General features: G+C 43.8%; 1 protein-coding gene across 1 annotated transcript in view; it reads left to right on the top strand.

Moving 5' to 3' along the window:
* Positions 1-1,767, top strand: part of LOC122541717 (polyunsaturated fatty acid 5-lipoxygenase-like) — an 11,289-nt gene extending 9,522 nt beyond the window's left edge. Inside the window, exon 4 of the mRNA XM_043678605.1 lies at positions 1,649-1,767. Within this exon, the coding sequence (XP_043534540.1) occupies positions 1,649-1,767 (119 nt within the window). The remainder of the gene's footprint in view (positions 1-1,648) is intronic.
* The last annotated feature ends 1,194 nt before the right edge of the window (positions 1,768-2,961 follow it).

The raw sequence follows: 2,961 nt of genomic DNA, 5'->3' as shown, positions 1-2,961 counted from the left end.
TGAATATGAATGTCGAAGGTATCATTAACATGTTTGCAGGTGACATGAAAATTGGTTGAGAGTCTCAGGCTACAGTCTGACATTGATCAGCTGGTAAATTGGGCAGAGCAATGACAGACAGAATTCAATCCCAATAAGAATGAGGTGATGTATCTTGAGAAGTCTAATAAAGGAAGGGTTTCCACAATGAAGGTGGGACTACTGAGGAACAAAAGGACCTTGGTGTGCAAGTCCAGAGCTCCCTGAAGGTGTCAGCACAGGTAAAATGGATGGTGAAAACAACATACAGGATGCTTACCTTCATTAGTCAGGACATAGAATATAGGAGCAAGGGAGTCTTATTATAACTTTATAAAACATTGATTAGGAGATAGTGAGGACTGCAGATGCTGGAGAAGTCCTGATGAAGGGTTAAGCTCAAAATGTCGACTCTCTTGGTCCTCAGTTGTTGCCTGACCTGCTGTGCTCTTTCCAGTGCCACACTTTATCAATCCTAAAGCACAGATGTATACTGTGTGTAGCTCTGGTCCCCACACTACTGGAAGCATGTCATTGCACTAGAGAGGGCACAGAGGCGATTTACCGGGATGTTTCATGGAATGAAAAGTTTTAGTTATGAGGAGACGTCGGATAAGCTGGGTTTGTTTCCCTTGGAACAGAGGAGGCTGAAGGGGGTATCTGATTGAGGTACATAAAATGATGAGAGGAATAGACAGAGTAGATTGTGAGAATACACATGGCAGATTTGTTTGAGACTAGGGGGTACAAGTTTAAAGTGAAGAGTAAATGGTTTAGAGAGATCTGAGGAAGGTTTTCACTCAGAGATCGGTAGAAATATGGTTCATGCTGCCTGAGAGGGTGGTGGAGGCATTTAAGAAGCATCTGGATGAGCATTTAAAAGGCCAGGGCAGAGTAGACTGTGGACCAAGTGGGGGTAATTGGTATTAGGATAGTTTGTATTTGAAGGATGGCATAGACATGGTAGGCTGAAAGCCCTGTTTCTGTTCTGTATGAGTCTTTTTTGACTCATACCATATCATACTGGCAGGGGTGACAAAAACAGAAATTTCAGGAGAATCTCAGCAGGTCTGGCAGAGTTAACATTTTGATTCCAGTGGAGGGCTGCTAAATTAGATTGGGATATTTGTTCGGCATGGACAATTGGACCGCAGGGTCTGTTTCTGTGGTGTACATCTCTGTGACCCTATGAACATTTTTCAGAACGGAAAGTAGCTAGGAAGATGAAGTTATGCTGAGGACTGGGGTGGATGAGGTGTGGGGTAAGGAATAAGAAAATAGGTGAAGTTGGAGCTCAAAGAAACAGAAAGCCAGTTAGGCAGGCAAAGGTATCAGTAATCAAGAGCCAGGGAGAAAGAAAAACTGAAACTAGGGTCTAAAGTAAGTGAAAGTAGGTTGGCTGTGCTGAAAGCAGCCCATGTTATGGCAGGGCCAGGGGCAGGTGTGTGACGGTGAATGAAGGACTTGGAAGATGTTCACCTTCTAAAATTATTGAATGTAATCTTGAGTCCTATAAGCTTCAGGGTCCCCAAGTGGAAAATGAGATGCATCTGCCAAAGTTTTTCCAGCAATATCTGTTGTTGTCACAGATTTCCAACTTCCGCAATACTTTGTTTTGTTATACTGGCAGGCGTGTTTGATCCAGGCAACCACATCATTTGTGAATCGAGCAAAAGAGTGGAGGTGTCCAAAGGACATGAACCCAAGTTGATACAAGGTAGCAAGGCCAGAGGAAATAGTGAATCGTGAATTGAGGTATTTCATCAGAAGAGTTTTATACTTCAGAGTCCGAATGTGGGTTGAAATAAAGGAAATGGTTTCAGAATGATCATTGAGGAGATAAGGAAAGATTAGACTTTGTACCTTTTGGCAACGAGTTAATGTGGTTTGCTCATTCAAAGCCCTTTAAAACACTTCTCCTCAAAAAAGCTGTAGATAAACTTCAGATTGAGAAACTTGAGAAATATTTGGAACATTTTGGATTGAGTTGAATTAAGTAAAAGTTCAGAATAGTTCAGATTTTGATATTTGTCCAGGAATTACCAAGGGAAGGTGTTATTGGAAGGGGAGTGGGTGCTGAGTTGATGGCAGAGTGGAATAATGAGTGGTTCAGTGGTTAGCACTGTTGTCTCACAATGCCAGGGACCCAGGTTCGGTTCCACCCTTGGGTGACTGTCTGTGTGGTCTTTGCACATTCTCCCATTGTCTGTGTGGGTTTCCCCTGGGTGCTCCAGTTTCCTTCCATTGTCCAAAAGATGTGCAAGTCAGATTAATTGGCCATGCTAAATTGCTCATAGTGTTCAGGGATGTCTAGGTTAGGTGCATTTGTCATGGGAAAAGATAGGATTATAGATTAGGGGAATGGGTCTGGGTGGGTTACTCTTGAGAGGGTCAGTGTGGACTTGTTGGGCCAAAGGACCAATACACTGTTGCGATTCGATGAATCACAGAGAATACGCCCATTGGAAATCTAGAAAAGGAATTGGAGGCAGGCTTGGAGCTGGCAGAAATGACAGTGAATGTGGAAATTGGCAGGTGGAAGTGGGTAGCTCTGTCCCGGTTCTGGAGAGGAAATAAGTTTTGTCATGGACAAGGGAGCTGAATTCCAGAGATGAGATGAGAGATGACTGTCTCGGCATCAAGGTTGTATTTGACCGAGTGTGGCATCAAGAACCCCGAGCAAAACTGGAGTCAATGGAAATCAGGGAACAAACTTTCCACTGGTTGGAGTTATACCAGGCACATAGGAACTTGGTCCTGGCTGTTGTAGATCAGTCATCTCAGCTCCAGGACATCGCTGCATGAGTTCCTCAGGGTAGTGTCCTAGGCCCAATCATCTTTAGCTGTATCGTCAATGACCTTCCTCCATCATAAGGTCAGAAATGAAGATGCTTGCTGCTGATTGCACAACGTTCAGCACCATTAGCAGCTCCTCAGATACTG

This window comes from Chiloscyllium plagiosum, chromosome 38, assembly GCF_004010195.1.
Source record: "Chiloscyllium plagiosum isolate BGI_BamShark_2017 chromosome 38, ASM401019v2, whole genome shotgun sequence".
NCBI classification, from domain to species: domain Eukaryota; kingdom Metazoa; phylum Chordata; class Chondrichthyes; order Orectolobiformes; family Hemiscylliidae; genus Chiloscyllium; species Chiloscyllium plagiosum.
This window is presented reverse-complemented; position numbering and strand designations above follow the sequence as displayed.